Here is a 16,978-nt window from a genome sequence, read left to right as displayed (position 1 = left end):
ACCTGGAATGTTCTACACTACTGGTGCAAATATAAATTGGCACAACCATGAGACTGTTTGAACAGTGTCTGTCAGATCTATTGGGCGGAACACGTGCTCTTCAGCAACCCATCCATAGATATATACACAAGGAGAATGTGCAGGTATGATGTGATCTAAAAGATGCATGAAAGAATGTTTATAGCAGCCAAGAAAACAGAAACTGCTCTAAAGTCTGTTAATAAATGAGGGGATAAATAAATTACAGAAGATCCTGACTGCTGAATACTATACAGCATAGAAAATAAACAGTCTGCAGCTATACACAAAAATATGGGCAAATCTCACATGCATAATATTGAGTATAAGACACCAGACATTACAGAATACATACTTCAGGGATCCAGTTGTATCAAGTGCCAAGCAAAGCAGAATAGTTGTTCCCTTGATGTGGGCAGGGAGAGACGGTGGCGACAGAGGGAGCAGGCAGAGAGAAAGGTCTCCTGCAATCGTAACCATCTTAGCAGAGCTTTCAGGGTTTCAGCACAAGGTCAAAGCTTCTGCATCAGAAGGTCACTTGCTATTTGAAAAGCTACTTTGGGGCTGCTGAGCTCCTGACTCTAGTATATCAAGTCAGAACAGGAGCAGAGCTTTCCATCATGAGGTACATACTGTCTGACCATCCAAATCTCAAGTTTATTTGGGTGGCTACCAGACAAAACAAAGTTACATGAGCAGGTGGCCAAATTCCCATATCATCAACCTCTATCACACTGCTGACTCTCCCTCCACCAGATTCATTGTGCAATGAGGAATTCTCTGAGACTCACTGAATTTCATTCCGGGTAGGCTGGCAGGACTGAGCCCCAGGAGCTCAGAGTGGCACCATAACACATCGTTGGATTTTTTTACTTTCTTTCCTTGCTTCACTCTTTGCTACATTCTCCTGGTTGTGTGTGAGGCCTTGCATATGCAGAAATAATGCCTTCTGAAAGGCTATGGACAAAGGATAATTTTATCAGCTCGAGGTATTTAAGCATAAATTCTAGCTTAGCATGCGCTCATCAGTAAACTATGATGACTCAGAGGTCAGAGGTGACTTTTAGGAAGTCTATCTTAAAAACTAAATGAAAGAAAATTTTTATTTTTTTTAAATGTTTATTTATTTTTGAGAGAGAGAGAGAGTGCAAGCAGAAAGGGGCAGAGAGAGAGGAAGACACAGAATCCAGAGCAGCTCCAGGCTCCGAGCTGTCAGCACGGAGTCCGACGTAGGGCTCAAACCCACTAACAGTGAGATCATGACCTGAGCCTAAGTCAGATGCTTAACTGACTGAGCCACCAGGTGCCCCTAAGTGAAAAATACTTTAAAACATAACCAAGCAGAGCCATGAGTGGCCACATATGGCAAGCGCATCAGACCATACAGAATTAGTCTCAGCAAGGGGCTCCTGGGTGGCTCAGTTGACTTCCACTCAGGTCATAATCACTCAGTTCATGGGTTCGAGCCCCACATAGGGCTCCATGCTGACAGTGCCCAGCCTGGTTGGGATTCTCTCTCTCCCTCTCCCATGCATGTGGTCTCTATCTCAAAATAAACACAACTTAAAAAAAAAAACAAAGAGTCCAGCCAAGTCACTAAACAAAGTATAAAGCCATCAACAATCTCTTCAGGGGACACTGGAGTCCACATCATATTATTTATAAGGCCCAGTTTTCAAAACAAATTATGAGGCATGCAAAGAAACAGAAAAGTTAGCCTAATCGTAGGAAAAAAAGTTAATAGAAACCATCTCTTGGGGCTTTAGCAGACAAATACCTTATTTAACAGGCAAATACATCAAAGCAGCTATTATGAGTATGTTTAAAGAACTAAAGGTGACTATGTTTTAAGACCCAAAGTGTGCTGAAAATGACTCATGGTATAGAAAATACTAATAACAAGAAGTTAACCAAAATAATGAAATAGAAATTCCACAGTGGAATAGTATAAGAACTGGAATACAAAATATACTATAGTGGCTCAAAAACCAGATTTGATCTGGCAAAGGGAAGATCTGTGAACTGAAGATAAATCAACAGAGAGAACCCATTTTGAGCAACAGAAAAGAAAAAGGAATTAACAATAATAGAGCCTCAGAGACTGTGAGGCATCACCAGGCATGCAAATATAGGCAGAATGGAAGTCTCATCAATAGATAAAAGGTAGAAAGTGTTAGAAAAAATATATGAAGGAATAATAACCAGAAACATGCATAATTTCTGAAAAACATTAATCGACTCACTCAAGAAGCTCCATGAATTCCAAGACATAAAAGTACAACAGAATGCACACCTACAGACATCGTAGTCCTGGAAAAGGATCGAGTCTAGGGAGGACTCAAACTACCCACATTTTGACTTCAGTCTGTACTTTCTAACTGATTAAGTTCTCTTAAGACCAGCAAGACCCTGGGTGATTGACCCCAAGACAATGATCCACCTGACCTTTGCTGCCCAGTTGCACCTACCTACCACTTTGTCCCACATTTTCCTTATATGAACCTGGAAATATTTTTTGGTACTTTGGGGACAGCCTTTGGGACACAAGTCCACTGTCTTCCCAGTGTCGGCCTCCCTGAAACAAATTCCTTTCCTGACTCGCCACCACTCCTCTCTCTGCCTTTGGGTTTTGTCAATGGCCAGCTGCCAAACCTAGTCTGCTTGCGGCCCCTGGAGCCAGCAGCTCTGTGCCCTTGGTCTCAGGCAGCAGTCCCTTTGTGGACAGGCGAGCTGGGGAGAAAATAAAGCTGTTCTGGTGCAATTTCCTAGGGCCTAACTGCAGAGTCATTGGGCTGCTCTCACTTGCTTCACCCTCATACCTTCTCTGGCTCTGGCGTCTGGGTTCCAGCAGGTTTTCCCCAAATAATTAAAAATAGCATGAAGTGCTTTTACTTTCAGGTTCAGCTTTATGCTCATTTCCTTTCTTAACAACCTCAGTTTGTTTTCAGCTTCTGTGGGAGAAGAAAACAGCAAGGGTGAGTTAAGAGGTACCTGGATGCTCATTCTTGAACAGAACAGCAATCTATGGCTCAGGTATGTTCATTTCTAAACTGTCTTTTACATGCACTTTAGGTTTGGGCTTAAAACCCTAATTTCTGACATAAACATGAGAACTCAGAAGAGGAATGCAATAGATACATGTAAATATGTAAGCTATAAAACCTTGTGTTTGAGATTTTCCACTTAACGCTGTTACATATTCTTGTTCTAAAATCTACACATTAAAAAAAATCTGAATTACAGAGGAAGTTTAAGACTACAATGAATTCTTAACACACCATTCACTTGGATTTCCCCCTGTGGTATTTTGTGACATCTGCATGCTCTCTTTCTAAATAGATATGTAAGTTTTTCTATGAACATTCTTATTCTGATTATTATTTGGAGCAATAAGTAACAGAGGCTGTGACTCTTCACCACTAAATACTTTGGCACATAGATCTTGGGATCCAGACAGGATTCTACTTTCTTTCTTTGGATCCATCTCATTCCCCCACAGCCATTCCTACCTCTCCCTCTGGCTACTATTCCGTCACTCTGGTAAGGACATCCCTGGCCATCCTGCTAATGCTTGCAGTGAATTCTCTGGGTATGTAACATAGCTAACCTCTCCCTTCTTCTAGGGCTCACTCTGTCTGTGTTGCCTCTGAAACCCCATGGTCTGCCAGTGCTGTCACCCCTTATAGTTCCCAGAGGCTTTTCTTCTTTTGTATTCCCAAACTGAATTAAGTCGTCTCCATTATAATTCAATGAACCCCTATCACTCACATCTCTCTCTATCTCCTCAGGATTATTTCAGTTTCACCGGTCTACCATGTGCCCAACATGGGGACCGGGCAGAGAACAGAATAGTCAGGACACCTTTCTCCTCAAGCTTAGACCTTAGTGGAGATGATTAGAGTTGTGATCAACAGTAGAGTATAATCCTTGTTGCATTGTCCGTCATCTTCCTAGTTTGAGATGGTTACTGGGAAGTAGTGTTAACTATCCCCTTGTAACCATTCTTCCTTTCTCCCCACTAACAGAACTCCTGCTTCTTTGCCAGGCACATAGTTTCCCAGAATAATGATGGCAATTCCAGCCTCTCTTGTGGTTGTGTACGGGAATATGGATAACCTAAGAAGTGATTTAGTTTACATAGACTTTACATAGTAAGGTAAAGAGTTAGTATTCTCTGCTTAGAATACAAATGACAGCACACCAGGGACTGCCCCTTACAGATGGTTGAGCATATGATAGGATCTGAAGCTTCCATCCTTATGAAACACAACTACATACCATCCCCAGACTACTAACCCTGAAATTTATGAGGGAGAAATAAACGTAAACTGCTTATGACACATTTCTTTTCTAATTGTTGCAGGTAAGCCTAATTCTAACCTAATAGTTATCTTAGTATCACTCTGAGGGCAGGGGCTGCAGCTTATTTATCTTTTAATCCAAGGACACAAGCACAACATGTGGCAAATAATAGATGTTCAACCAATGAGTTGAAGTTAAAAAAAAAAGGGGGGGCACAGTGAATGGGACTAGATATCAAGGAATAAAAATATGAAAAGATATCTTTCATAAACCTGAGCTGAACTGGAGCCCTTGGTGAAGCACTGAGATGTGCCAGGAGAGAGCCAGGTCTAGAAACTGCTGAGTGGTTTGTGGCTGTCATCCTGACTCTGCAGAAACAAAAGGAGCCCATCGGGTCACAATGATACATTAGAGCAGGTATTGTGAAGATAAGAGAGTCAACAGAAATCCCGTAGAAGTTATTAATCATGGCATATGGGTAACCAATGTTTTTGAAGAAAATTATCTTGCCAGGTAATTGGGTGCGAAACATAGAATAGTAAAACAGACCTTCAGGCTTCTAGTCATGGGTCTACCATTTATTCACTATGTGCTTTTGGCAAATACCTTACTTTGACTTTCTGATCTCATTTGCAAAGTGAGTAGAATAAGCCTACTTTGCAGGTTCTTGTTAGAATCAATGAGAGCAACACATCGGAGACTGGTGATACCCAGTATTTTGTCTCTAGCTTCATCAGAGATTTGGAGAATAATGCAGGCAGCACTCTGCAGATGGCCAATGGTAGCCCACATTTTGTGCCATGGAAAAGTACAGAAGTGCTGATGTATTCATGCTTTGGATAACTCTGAGGCTAGAGAATGACTTTGTGGTCTTATTTTACTGTGAAGCTCTTCTGGGTTTGCAATTTTCCATTGTATCTGAGGAGACAACCTGTATGAGAAATGCTCTTCTCAGAGATTAAATATATATAATATATAATATATAATATATAATATATAATATATAATATATAATATATAATATATAATATATATATTATTCCCAAGAAAACTAAATTTCCAACAATTAATTCCTCAAAGTCCATAGAATTTTAGTAGGAATATATACAATCTCATTTACCCTGCTTCACCTCATATCTATTTTACTTTTATTTTTATTGATGTAAGTGACATATAACATTTTATAAGTTTAAGGTATAAAACTTGTTGAATTGATATATTTATATATTACAACATGATTACAATCATATTAGTCTTAACTAACATCTCTATCATGTCACTTAATTATCATGTGTGTGTATGTGTGTGCTTAGCAACTTTGAAGTTTATAATCTGGTGTTGTTGTCTATAATCACTATGCTGTGCATCTCTAGGACTTATTTATTTACTAGTTGCAAGTTTATACCCTTGTAAACCACAAACCTCCACTTCCCCCAACTCCCAGCCCCTGGTAATTACCCTTCTACTGTCTTTATGAGTTCAGGTTTTTTAGATTCCACATACAAGTGCTGTCATAGAGTATTTGACTTATCTCACTTACTATAATGCCCTTGAGGTCCATACATGTCACAAATAGCAACATTTCCTTATTTCTCATGCCTGAACAATATCCCACTGTATATATGTACAGAATTCCTTTATCCATTCATCTATTGATGGATATTTAGGTTTCCATATCTTGGCTATTGTCAGTTATGCTGCAATAACATGAGAGTGCATATATCTCCTTGAGATCCTGATTTCAATTCTTTTAGATAAATCCCCCTAAGTGGGATTGCTGGATAATATGGTAGTTCTATTTTATTTAATTTGAGAGAGAGAGAGAGAGAGAGAGAGAGAGCAGGCGAGGGGAGGAAAGGGAGGAAGAGACAGAGTCCCAAGCAGGCTCTGCACTGACAGCACACAGAATCTGGAGGGGGAGGTGAGGGGTTCAATCTCACAAACCATGAGATCATGACCTGAACCGAAATCAAGAGTCAGATGCTTAACTGACTGAGCCACCCAGATGCCCCATGGTAGTTATTTTTTAATTTTATGGAACCTCCATACTGTTTTCCATAGTGGCTGAACCAATTTACAATGTACATTTCTGCCATCCGTGTACAAAGGTTGTCTCACTTCCACATCCTCACTAATGATTATCTCTTGTCTTCTTACTATTAGCCATTCTAACAGGTGTGAGGTGACATCTCATTCTGGTTTTGAGATATCTCTTATTTTCCTGATGATTAGTGATCTTTTTATTTACTGTTGGCCATTTGGATGTCTTCTTTGGAAATATGCCTGTGTAGTTCCTCTGCTGATTTTGTAATTGATTGTTATTAAGTTGTATGGTTGTCTACTGTGTTTTTATGCCTCATTTGGAAATTCTTTTTCCAAAAGATATCAGAGCATGTTAACTGAGAATAGATACTGAAAATTTTTAAGTGCAGTGATCAGGAGGAAAACACTTATTTAGTAGGAGGAGATGGGATTTATAAAAAGTTTCAAACTTCATAGCGTCTTTAAAAAATCATTTTAGAATTTATAGTTTCTAATTTTGAATCTCATTGATACCCTAAACTTCTTGCCGCATTCAGGTTTGGGGATTCTGGTGACCTTAGTGGATGCCTTCAACAGCGGAGCGGTTCCTTCTCTGGAGAACACGGTGATATCTGTGTCCTAGTGTGAGGACTCAGTGGCTCTGCAGAGTGAGGTTCCCACAGAAATGGTCGTGGCAGTACCAGACCTGGGCTATGGAGCAGCCCCCACGGAGCAGCCCCCCCAAAATGACGAGGAGTTATGGAAGAAGTACATGGTACTTAGTCTTAATAGTTGATTCTTCATGTTACCCCCTCTACCTAAAGGGCACCTGATTGGCCATAGATTAGCTAACATTCACAGCAGAAGGATGCTCATTATTCTGAATAAGAGAGTTAAAAGGACACTATTACTCTATTTTATCTCCTTCTCCTCCAAACTCAGGCACTTTATCTGGAAATCTGTCTAATCTCTGAAGCAAAGTCCGTACAGACACTCAGATGGCCTCCTTGACGGAACATCTAGTTTCCCTGTGGGCTTGAAACATGCTTCAGTTATTTTGAGCTGGCTGCTTTTTCTGTGCACTCTCACCCATTCAATCCAAAGTTCTCTGGGAAGATTGTTACCAGATCATTCTTTACCTTTATTTTACTTTGAGTTGTATGACTGTTAATCATGCCTTGTAGATAGCATTACAGGACGCCATAGCTGCACAGAGCCATAGAGATTATATAATACACACTAAACACTTCACAAGGAAGGCTCAGGGAGTTCAGAAACTTAACCAATAGTCTTGAAGGAGTATTTCTGAGATGGTAGTAATTCAAGTTTCGTTGAACAGTAATTCACACACCGTAAGTTTCATGCAGTGAAAATGTACAATTGACAAAAATGTACAAATGTAAATGTACAGTGATTTCTTTCACACGAGGAAGGTGGTCTAAGAAATCTTCCTGGAAGAGGAGTGGGACATACATTTTGAAAGATTTGTACATATCCTCCAGGGTGGATGTTACTGGAGGAGTCACAAGCAGGAAAAAAAAACCCAGCATGTGGAAAATATGAAAGCATCTGAGGTTACACGTCTGGAAAACTGCACTTTCTTCTGACTGGTGGAACCTAGCACGAGTGGAGGGAAGCAGCATTGGCAGACGAGGCTGGAGGAATAGTGAGACAGGCAGGGTCTTAGAACATGCATTTGTAGGTGGGGGGGGGGGGGGGGGGAACAACTAGGGAATTTGATCAGGGCAGTTTTTTTCTCAGAATATTTCAACGGAAGTTCAGGTTAGACCTGCCTGATATGTCTTTGCCCTTTATGGTTCCCAGAGTTTAGTGCAGATGAAGAAGGAACTAGAGGGAAGCTGCATGAAGAAAGATGAGCTTCTCCATGAAGCACGAGAAGCCTTAGCAGGTATGGGGAGGGCTCTGGGCATGATGGGGAGGGAGGTTCCTGCCAGGCCCTCTGAGACCTCTGACAGGAAGATCTTCTCGAAGCAAGGAGTTTCCTCTCCTGTGGAAGGCATGCTCTGCTAAATCTGAAAATAATAAGACAAGGTGTAGTTGTTCGTCGGCCAGCCAGTCAGGGGGCCTTTCCCACCTTGTTCTCAAACCTGCCCTCGATGTGTGGTCACGAGTTACATTTGGACATTTCTGTCTGCTCTTCCCAGACAGTTTGGTGTCTGGGAAAGTGGTGGTTGTGGGACAGGGGGTTGTTGCTTTCAGGCTTAACCATTGTTTTCTTGTCTGGAGCAGAGGAGCAAGCCAAAAGAGAGACAGCTGAGAAGGAAAAGCGGCTTCTTGAGAAAAGGTGTAAAATGCTGCAGCAAAAGTTAGAGACTCTAGAAACAATTTTCCAGGAATCCATGGCCCAAATGAGAGAGGAGATAAAGAGAGAGAGAAAAAACCTTCTGAGAGGGCAGAATGAGAGGATTCAGAGGCTGGAGGTAAGCCTGGCTCGGGTCTGGGCAGTGACTGCAGAAGAAAGCCCTGGAACCCTAGGAAGGGAGGGCTGAAAGTTAAAGCAAAGACAGACAGAGAAGCACTGCTGTCATTTACTGCACTCAATTCGCTACGAGCCCTGAATCTGTAATGGCTTGTGTCAGGGCACGTGGGCTGTGTTCACGCTGAGTTTCTGGAGAGTCCCATAGGAACTTGGTAGCTCCAAGAATTTCCGGAATATAAATCACCTTCCCAGGGCATGTGCTGCTGTTCTGAGGGATTCCTGGATGATCTCAGGAGTCAATATTAAATGGGGTCCTCAGATTTATCATCGAAGATGTCCTAACTGGGTGTATGTAATAAAAGCAGCAATTGGTTCACTTTCCCAAGATTATTGCCAGTTTTCAGGCACCCTACCCACCCAAAGACCCTAAGATAGATCCCTGCTGACCTAAAACCATCAGATATGTATAGACTCAGAAGTAAGGGGGACTGATAGCTCCGAACCTGTAGCTGTCCCCAGGAGAGGATGGCCTGTCTGAGTCAGCATGCGACATAGGGGAAATTCTCTCTTCTCCCGACTGAAGTGTTTGCATCAGATTTCTCAACCAGCTTAGACATTCCCATTATTTCTAAGATGCGGGTGAGCATTTGTGCCATTCAGATGAAAGAGTCCCTCCTAAATAGCATTAATAGAATGTCATACAATTGTCCTCACACCTGTTTAGCACCCTCGCAAAACCTGAGTGATGGATGAATATAAGTAAGGTGGTACTGTGCTTCTTATTCCCCAGCCCCAAACCAGGAGATATTCCTGCCGTAAATGATCTAATAAGAGAGAATACTTGAAAAAGGAAAATGCAGATAATTTTATAAATTATTAATATGTAACCTTATTCCTGAAAGTTTGGGATCTTTAAATGTTTTTCTTTTATGAATGTATCACACAATTTTAGGCCCAAATAAAAATCATGACTGGTAACAAGCAACATACTGAAACTGACTGCACTCCAAAGATAATGGAGAACAATGACAGAGAAGATACTTCGCGGCCTTCGTGGTGGCCTCAAATTTGTGAGCTGCTACAAGAGTTGATTTTACTAATGGTCAAGTTTTTCTCTTGTATATAATTTCAGGTAATTTTCACAAGTTTTCATAACAGCTTTCTGATAAAGCTTATTTTCACGCATATGTACCTTTTCTGTTTTTCAGCAAAATTTAACAGAAAAATAGAAAAGTAGAAAACAGAAAAAACAGAAATGCCCTACTATAGGGCATCAATGGTTGACAAAAGACAGAGTAAATGTAGCTGGACAGTTAATTTAAATGGATGTGGAAATAACTGATTAGAAGACAAAGAGAAGGTCAAATTTGTAGCCTCCTGGAAAGAAACACATTGGAATATAATTATCAAGAAGTGCTTCTGAAAGTTGCATCTGAATAATTACTCAAATAGATATCCATAGCGTGTTCTTGAGTAGGACGGGCCAGCGCCATATGCAAAGCAATTCTTTCTTGGTTTACCTGTAAATTTTATGCATTGCAAGTTAAAATTTCAAAAAGGCTAATTGTAAAATTTAAACGGAGCTGATCAAAAAAATCAAAAGCCAAGACAATTCAGAAGAGGTACAATGAAATGTATAGATCTGCAAGAATTAGAACAGTATGTCACTGAGCATAAATATAAAAATATAAGAACAGAACATACCGTGTAGTCTAAAAGTAGAAACCCCACCACATATAGGAATTAAGTGCATGTGAACAGTGTTATTTACATACTTATTTTTTTAAGTATATTTATTTTTTTTTTAGAGCAAGAGAAAGCACGTGCATGCACACACACACAAGCAGGGGAGGGGCATAAAGAGAGGGAGAGAGAGAATCCCAAGCAGAATGCACACTGTCAGCCCACTGGGCCACGTGGGGCTCAATATCACAAATGATGAGATCATGACCTAAGTCAAAATCAAGTCAGTCACTTAATTGACTGAGCCACCCAGGCCCCTCTGCCAGTAATTTAAAATAACACTTTTGGGGGCACCCGAGTGGCTCAGTCAGTTAAACAACGAACTCTTGATTTTGGCCCTGGCCATGATCTCACAATTTGTGAGATAGAACCCCACAGGCAGCAGGCTGACAGTGCATAGTCTGCTTGGGATTCTCTCTCTCCCTGTCTGTGTGTGTGTGTGTGTGTGTTCATTCCCCCACCCCAAAATAAATAAACATTTTTAAGAAATAAAATAAAAAAGTAAAATCAGTGGGAACATACAGTTCAGTATGAACTACATAACAGCTGTTGTCAGACAACTGGAGAGCTGTGTAGAATAAGAAGGTGAGTAGATCTATTGTAAATTTTGTGTAAGGTAAGTTCCAGCTTGACTTCAGATGAAACATCAAAAAGCTCCAAAGAAACAGTAAATGTCAGATAGTTATAAAATTATGTTGGAACATCAAATTTATTTTTAAATGCCATAAAACCCAAAGATGTATAAACACTGACAAAAACTACATTAAAATAAAGATAAATTCATTATAGTGAAAAAGAACCTAAAGAAATTCAGAAGCCAAGAATGTTCTGAAGAGACAGCCTTGATTTCTGTCAGAGGAAAGAGCTGATTTATATGAGTTATACATCATAAAGGGCCACAAATCAATAAAAGTGGGCAAGCTTTGAACAAATAGCTTATAGAAAAGTAAGATATTCAAGTAACTCAAAATAAGAGAAATGAAACAAAACTATAAGATGCAATATTTTACCTCCCATGCTATCAAACTGTGTTCCCAATGTTTCTGAAAACCTGTCCTTTCATGGAAGCCCAAACTGTGTAATATCTATTGCAAATTGTGTCTAATATATATTAAATGTTAATAGATGTCCATTTTGGCACCACATACTCAGTTTTAAGGTATACACACACTCTCTCATACACACACACAGTCATGAAAATTGTGTATTGATAACATGTCCTTTGTGGCATTGTTTGTAACTCTAAAGATTGGAACTACTTATATGTCTATATGGGAGTGGTAATGTAAATTTCAGCACACTTCTACAATGGAATATTATATAGCCAGAAAATTGAGAAATAGCACGATTTGTAATGACACAGAACAACTTACTAGATCTATTGTAATGTGGAAAAACTGGGGTGCCAATCAATGAGACTAGGGCACTATTTCTGCAAAAAAATGGAATTCATAATACTTATTTGTATACACATGAGGAACTAGCACTGTTGGTTGCTTCTAGGGGAAACTAGGTTTCTGAGATCAGGAATGAGAGGAATACTTATTTTATTCGGTATAAACCTTTGTATCTTTGGAAATTTTACAAGGAGTATGTAATACTTGTTCAGGAGTATAAGAAAAAAACCAACGATGCTGTTTATGGTGATGATGGTGGTGGTGATGATGACAATGATGATGGTATTTAGGAAATTTTACATTCTTAGAAAAGCATCAACCAGTTCAAAAGAGAGGTGTAATAAATAGTGAGGTCCAATACTGGGGGGAAAACATATATCTTAATCTTGTTTATATTGTAGGGTTGAATTCTACTTCCTTAAATTCTTTGAAAAATAAGGTCTGAATAAGAATACGATGCAATTCTGAAATCCCAGCTTGTGTGTCTTCGCTTTCCAACTTCAAATTACAGTTTTAGATGTTAGTTGTATAGTGTGTCTGTGGTGTATCTTGATGTTTTTAGACTTCCCTTTCAGCTGATGTTTGCATGCTTTGCTTTTGTTATAATGAACTACTTCCAGCTGCACAAGCTTGACATGTTAACACCTCTATTCTAGATACCTGTGCACAGTATTCAGACTCCTTCCAACAACCTCTAAGATCCTCACCTTTATGTTGCAGACTGGTTTTTCCATGAAGTCTTGGATTTCCTGAATCCTCTAAAGCGTGTTGGGTGGCCCTCCTTTGTGATCTCATTGTACCTATGGCATGATTTTGAAAACTTAAGTTACCCATTGACTCTGTTTCACTGATGATACCTCACTGCTAGGGGCAAGTTTATCTTTATCATTGTAATCTTAGTTCCTATTTGCATGTCCAACACTTGATCAGTAACTGCAAAATGATGGTTGAACACATTCCCCACTCTCTAAAGATTCTTCTTTAACAAAAGGTTTATTTATTTATTTTTGAGAGAGAGAGAGAGAGAGAGAGAGCGAGCATGAGTGGGGAAGGGGCAGAGAGAGGGGAAGAATGAGAGAATCCCAAGCAGGCTCTGCACTGTCAGCACAGAGCCTGATGTGGAGTTCGAACTCATGAACTGTGAGATCATGACCTGAGCTGAGATAAAGAGTTAGATGCTTAACTGACTGAGCCGCTCAGGTGCCCAGTTCCTGTTTTCTATATATATCCTCACTAATTATGACAGATGCTTTAAAGGACCCTTAAAACAAAGGGTATAGTTTTTGACATAGAGAACAAAGACAAAAGGAGATGTAGATAAAATTAAATTTCCTCATAACCTGCAGCCCAATGACAAATACTTGAGACAGGGAGAGTATGACATTCCTCCAGGAACTCCCAACTGTGTTAATATTAATGCTTTGCTAGTGGCAGAAACAACCTTACCTCGACAATAGTCAGACTTCTACAATCTTGTAAGTCTTCTTTAATATATGAAAATCCTCTTGGAGACTTTCTTTTTCTCTACCCCTCCCACCTTAAAAGTATGTAATCAATCACTCCTCACAACCCCAGTATAACTCTTTCTCTCCAGGAGTCCTGTCCCTGTGCTTCAATTAAAGACACCTTTTTGCACCAAAAATGTCTCAAGAATTCTTTCTTGACTGTTCACTCCTGAACCCTACATCAAATCACATAAGTTTTAAGATTCTAATACAAAGGGTGTGGAATGAATTAGGACTACAATTCCTAGGAAATAGGACTGTGAGGATACACATGCTAATTGAGACTTGCTACAGTGTTCTTCCTGAGAGAAGGGCTGATTCATCATGTGTTCGGTTCGAGTTTCCTATGACAACTGCTCATGAATGACATCACTCACTTTTGACTCACAGGTCAAAGGAAAACATTTAAAGGAAAATATGAAAAGATAACTCAACATCACTCATCATCAGGGAAATGCAAATCGAAATGACAAGATATCACCTCACACCTATCAGAATGGCTAAAATCAACAACACAAGAAAAAACAAGTATTGGTGAAGATGTGGAGAAAAAGGAACCCTCGTGCACTGTTGATGGGAGAATACACTGGTGCAACCACTGTGGAGGACAGTACGGAGGTTCCTCAAAAAATTAAAAATAGAACTACCCTACAATCCAGTAATCACATTACTGGGTATTTACCCAAAAAAACATGAAAACACAAATTCAAAGGGATACATGCACCCCTATGTTTATGGCAGCATTATCCGCAACAGCCAAACTATGGAAGCAGCCCATGTCCACTGATAGATGAAGGGATAAAGAAGATGTGGTATATGATGTGGGAAACAAAGGCAAAAGAAAAAAATTACATTTCCTTACAACTTACAACCCATTGACAAGTCCTTGAGACAGGCAGAGTGACCTTCCTCTAGAACTCCACTGCCTCAATGATGATACTTGGCTGAGGGCAAAAGGCAATCTTAGCTTAACATTATTCTGACCTCCAGGATCCTGTAAGTCTACTTTAACATATAAAAATTACTTTGGAAACTTCTTTGATCTCTACCCCCCAAGATATAGGTGGGCAATTTATGTGGCCCACTAATATACATCTGAAGGGTCTCATGACCGAGTTTTTACTAAATGGTAATAAATGACCTTTTCCTAACAGCAGCTACCCCCCTCCAGGTCCTTAAAACCTTGTTTCCAAAATACCTTGGAGATTTATGCTATCTCTAACCCCCGCCCAACCTGAAGGTATATAATCAGTCACTGGTTTCAACCCCAGTGCGACTCTTTCTGTCCACTGGACCTGTCCAATATCTAATAAAAAAGAAATCAATGAAGTTGTTGCTGATATCTCTTTATGCTTGTTTATGATCCATCATCTTTGAATTACTCACAATCAGGGAATTTTTCCTATACGAATATTCCTTTTTATCTGATAAACCCATGTGCCCTTCTGATGTTTTGAAATTGCAGTTGTTTTCTTCATTCCCACATGGATAAATTCTTTCTGATTTTAGTAGTTCTCCATATGTCCTCTCTAACGACTTGACACAGGCATGTTGCAAGGATGTGTAACATTTTTTGTGTGTATAATTTTAGGTAGTGTTTTGGTGAGGGCTTCAAGAAGCTCCAATTAACTACATATACTCTGAACTTCCATTAGGGATTTTAATCAGCTTGTCTATTAAAAAAATCAAATATATTCATATTCTAGGGTTTTCAAACTGAGCTGTTATTCTTAGGGATAATTTAATGTGACAATGATGAGGAAGCAAAAGGCAAGCTGAGGGCAAAACCCAAGATAACACCCTGCAACACCCCCCCTCCACCAGGTGGGATATGTGTGACATTCCTTAGGTACTCTTGGCTTCCCAAAACAAAGGAAAGGGAAAAACAAATGGTCAACTGATAGAGATCACAGTAGTGTAGGACATGAGTCTCCATCAGTTGGCAACTGTCTTCATGATTTATAAGAAAAAAGCAATCTCCAGAAACCTATAGATGCAACTTCCTAGAGCCCTAACATCACCCTCCTCTTCCATAGGATAGAAAATCCTATATAATCACAGTTACTCCTCAAAACCCCAGTGCAGCTCTTTCTGCCCACGAGTCCTGTCCCCATGCTATAATAAAAACACCTTTTTGCACTGAAAATGTCTCAAGATTTCTTTGTTGGCCATTGGCTCCTGAACCCTACTTCAAACCACATCAACAAGAAGCAGATTCGATTTTAATTAAAACAGTAATAATAATTATTGAGTGATTAGTACTACGTATAAAGTCCAGAAATTAAGCATTTAGGACACTGTGAGACATGTCTGATTAATAACTTGTATCAAAGGTACCAGGCGAAATTCCAGATTAGAACTGTTTCATTACTTTGGTTTTTATGTCAATTTATGGTGAGGAAAAGAAAAAAATCCTGCAGTTGTCAACTTATAAGGTATTTTATTTAAATGACTTTTTGTTAGTGATCATTGCCAGTAGTGCCTTCATCATTTAAAGGAGATGTACCACAACTGTACAGTCTCTAAAATAGACATGAAGGACTACTTTGGAATTTCTTTAAACAGATGTGGAACAGTAAGTGTGAAGTGACTTCATGCCTTCTCATCTTTAACTAGATATCTTTATAGAAACGAAGGGACTTACTCGTAATAATATAGATTTGTTAGCCAGTAATACTTTACTGCACAGATATTTGAAGATTCAAGGTCACAGAAAACAAATATGAAAACAAAGCATTGTATTCACCTTGGGCACTGTGATGTGATATAACAAATATACGTTTGGTCTTTATCTCAGGTTCCTGGCACAGAGTTTTTAAAACTCTCGGAATTTCCTGAGTCATTGGAATGATTAGAGCACTTTTTTGTTATTCTTAATAATCCTCTTTCAACTACAAGGGAGTTTATGGTAATGGAATAACCTGGGAAGATGAAGGCTGGTAACCAGGGTAACTGATTATGTGATTAGAGGGTTAGGATTTTCAGCCCTTCTCCCCAAGGGGCAACAAGAGGTGAGGGGTTGCAGACTGACTTAATCACCAATCATGCTTGTATAATGAAGCCCCATAAAACCCCTAAACAATGGTGTTTGGAGAGTTTCTGGGTTGGTGAACACATGGAGATCCCGGGATAGTGGTGTGACCTGAGAGGGCATGGAAGCTGTGTTGCTTTATACCTTGCCCTATGTAGTTCTTCTTCTGAAGCTTTTTATCTGTATCCTTTATAATAAAACAGTAAACACAAGTGTTTCCCTGAGTTCTCTGCACAACTCCAGGAAATTATCAAACCCAAGGAGGGGATCATGGGAACCTTCAAACTGTAGTCAAGTTGGTCATAAGTACCATAGGCCTGGGACTTGTGATTTTGAAAAAAAAAAATTTATGTTTTAACTTATTTCTGAGAGACAGAGAGAAAGAGACTTGCACACACACACAAGTCCCGGGAGGGGGGTGCAGAGAGAGAGGGAGACACAGAGTCTGAAACAGGCTCCAGGCTGTGAGCTGTCAGCACAGAGCCTGACACGGGGCTCAAACTCATGAACCGCAAGATCA

At 39.7% G+C, this 16,978-nt stretch overlaps 1 protein-coding gene across 2 annotated transcripts; it reads left to right on the top strand.

Moving 5' to 3' along the window:
• Positions 1-2,548: 2,548 nt before the first annotated feature.
• LOC123598196 (guanylate-binding protein 6-like) lies at positions 2,549-13,873 on the top strand. Of its 2 annotated transcripts, none has more exons than XM_045478189.1 (6): positions 2,549-3,051; positions 6,900-7,117; positions 8,167-8,251; positions 8,593-8,783; positions 9,735-9,914; positions 13,818-13,873. In XM_045478189.1, the coding sequence occupies exons 2-5, from the start codon at positions 7,028-7,030 to the stop codon at positions 9,906-9,908; spliced, it is 540 nt and encodes a 179-aa protein (XP_045334145.1). In that variant the 5' UTR covers positions 2,549-3,051; positions 6,900-7,027; the 3' UTR covers positions 9,909-9,914; positions 13,818-13,873. The 2 variants fall into 2 exon arrangements, with proteins under 2 accessions (XP_045334145.1, XP_045334144.1); XM_045478188.1 differs by lacking the exon at positions 13,818-13,873 and adding an exon at positions 12,579-12,881 and having other exon boundaries at positions 2,644-3,051.
• The last annotated feature ends 3,105 nt before the right edge of the window (positions 13,874-16,978 follow it).

Source organism: Leopardus geoffroyi, chromosome C1 (genome assembly GCF_018350155.1).
Source record: "Leopardus geoffroyi isolate Oge1 chromosome C1, O.geoffroyi_Oge1_pat1.0, whole genome shotgun sequence".
Lineage (NCBI taxonomy): Eukaryota > Metazoa > Chordata > Mammalia > Carnivora > Felidae > Leopardus > Leopardus geoffroyi.
This window is presented reverse-complemented; position numbering and strand designations above follow the sequence as displayed.

Bases quoted from the DNA above. Each gene is read 5' to 3' on its own strand.
- LOC123598196 (XM_045478189.1), top strand. From the start codon at position 7,028: ATGGTCGTGGCAGTACCAGACCTGGGCTATGGAGCAGCCCCCACGGAG. The intron at 7,118-8,166 runs GTACTTAGTCTT...TATGGTTCCCAG, and splicing joins AGTTATGGAAGAAGTACATG to AGTTTAGTGCAGATGAAGAA. The intron at 8,252-8,592 runs GTATGGGGAGGG...TGTCTGGAGCAG, and splicing joins AGCACGAGAAGCCTTAGCAG to AGGAGCAAGCCAAAAGAGAG.